The sequence below is a fragment of the Vollenhovia emeryi genome, unplaced genomic scaffold (genome assembly GCF_000949405.1).
Source record: "Vollenhovia emeryi isolate VEMERY1.0 unplaced genomic scaffold, V.emery_V1.0 DF946773.1, whole genome shotgun sequence".
In the NCBI taxonomy this organism is placed as follows: domain Eukaryota; kingdom Metazoa; phylum Arthropoda; class Insecta; order Hymenoptera; family Formicidae; genus Vollenhovia; species Vollenhovia emeryi.
This window is the reverse complement of record NW_011959593.1, coordinates 1-1,823: the sequence shown is the minus strand read 5'-3', so window position 1 is coordinate 1,823 and position 1,823 is coordinate 1. Positions and strand designations below refer to the sequence as shown.

Genomic DNA, 1,823 nt, shown 5'->3' with positions numbered 1-1,823 from the left:
GCGCGGTTGGCCACATAGGTTTTCCAGCGTGAGGCGTGCCCCTGGATCCAATGCAGTGTCACGCTGGAGTCGGACCACAGATACACTGGAGTCGCGCCGAGATCGAGTGTGCTGCGAAGATGTTGCGCAAGGTTGGCGAGCAGTGCCGCAGCGCAGAGCTCAAGTCGTGGCACGGACACCTGTTTTACAGGGGCGACCCGGCTCTTGGCCGCCAGTAAGTGGAGCGAGGGGACGTTTGAAATCGAGGAGCGAAGGTACACCACGGCCGCGTATCCCCGCTCGGATGCGTCGGCGAACCCGTGCATCTCCAGTTGTGAGTCCTCGCTGTCGCAGCCGAGCCAACGGTTCACCCGGATTTGATCGAAGAGAGGAAGCTCGTCGAGAAGGCCCTTCCAGCGGAGCACATCATCAGCGGGGAGCGGCGTGTCCCAATCAATCCGCTGCAGCCAGGCGGATTGGATAAGGATCTTTGCGCGGATGATCACCGGGGCGAGCCAGCCCAGTGGATCAAAGAGCCGAGCGGTTTCGGCGAGAACTCGTCGTTTCGTGAGTGCCACTTCGGTGAGGGGGCGAATGACGAAGGAGAACTGGTCATTCTTCGGGTGCCAGCGAAGGCCGAGGGTGGCATGACCTTGGTTGTTCCACGAGTGCGGTGGCGTCTGAAGCCGGTGATTGGGCGGGACTCCTCTGAGGATCTCGGAGTGGCTTGCCGCCCACTTTCTCAGCGGGAATCCGCCCGCCGTACAGAGCTCGCGCAGCTCCGTCTGCAATGCGATCGCGTCGTGAAGTGAGTGTGCTCCGGTCACGATGTCGTCCACGTAGCAATCGTGGCGGAGCGCGGCGGCTCCTCGCGGGTGTCGCGCGCCCTCGTCCTCGGCAAGCTGGTGCAGCGTACGGATCGTGAGAAATGGCGCGCACGCGAGCCCGTAGGTCACAGTGTTGAGGCGGAATTCTTGAACGTCCCCCTTGCGGTCCGCTCGCCACAAGACTCGTTGGTGGTCGCGGTCTTCGGGGTGGATGAGAATTTGCCGGTACATCTTCTCAATGTCCGTGACGAAGGCGAACCGGTGCCACCGCCAACGGAGCAACACGTCTGCGAGTGATGGCAAGAGATTGGCTCCGACTAGTAATTTTGTGTTCAGGGACTCACCGGACCTCGTACGTTGTGAACCGTTGAAGACCACCCGGAGCTTATCGGGCTGGCCGTCGCGAAGCACTCCGTGGTGCGGCAAGTAGCATCGTGCTTGGCCCTTGTCGGAAGGATGGACCGCTGACATATGTTGCAGCTCGAGGAATTCCTGCATGAAGGCCGTGTACAGTTCTCTGAACCTTCCGTCGCGGGTGAATTTGCGCTCCATGGCGGCCAGGAGTCGCTCGGCTGGCAGGCGCACTACGTAGCGCCCGCTGCTCGTGCGGCTAACCGTGCGGGTGAAGAGTGTCTCACACATCTCTTTGTCGGGGGAGAGGAGGGGAGGAGGCGAGGGCTCCCGTTCCTGTTCCCAGAAGGTCTGCACGAGCTGGATCAGGTCGTGATCAGCTGCACAGTGTAGAGAGCTGGGACGGCCGTGAAGTGATTCGGCGCTGCAGCCCCCGGAGAGGATCCACCCGAAGACAGTTTTCTGTGCGATGGGGGATTGCGGTCCGCCTCTGCGCAGGCCTTCCTGGAGGATGGTTGAGCAGACCTCTGCGCCCAGAAGCAGTTCGATAGGATCGTTGTCCAGGTATTGCGGATCAGCCAACGCAAGACCTTGGACGTGGGGCCACTTGGTGTCTCCTGGCGTAGAGGTGCCCCGATAGAGAGACAGGCGAGGCAGGACAAACGC

General features: G+C 61.6%; 1 protein-coding gene across 1 annotated transcript; it reads right to left on the bottom strand.

Annotated features, from left to right (window-relative positions):
- Positions 1-39: 39 nt before the first annotated feature.
- On the bottom strand, positions 40-1,774 carry LOC105559283 (the record flags this gene model as incomplete). Its single annotated transcript, XM_012007457.1, has 1 exon — positions 40-1,774. A coding segment is annotated over one exon (1,735 nt), but the record flags the coding sequence as incomplete, so codon positions are not given.
- Positions 1,775-1,823: the final 49 nt, after the last annotated feature.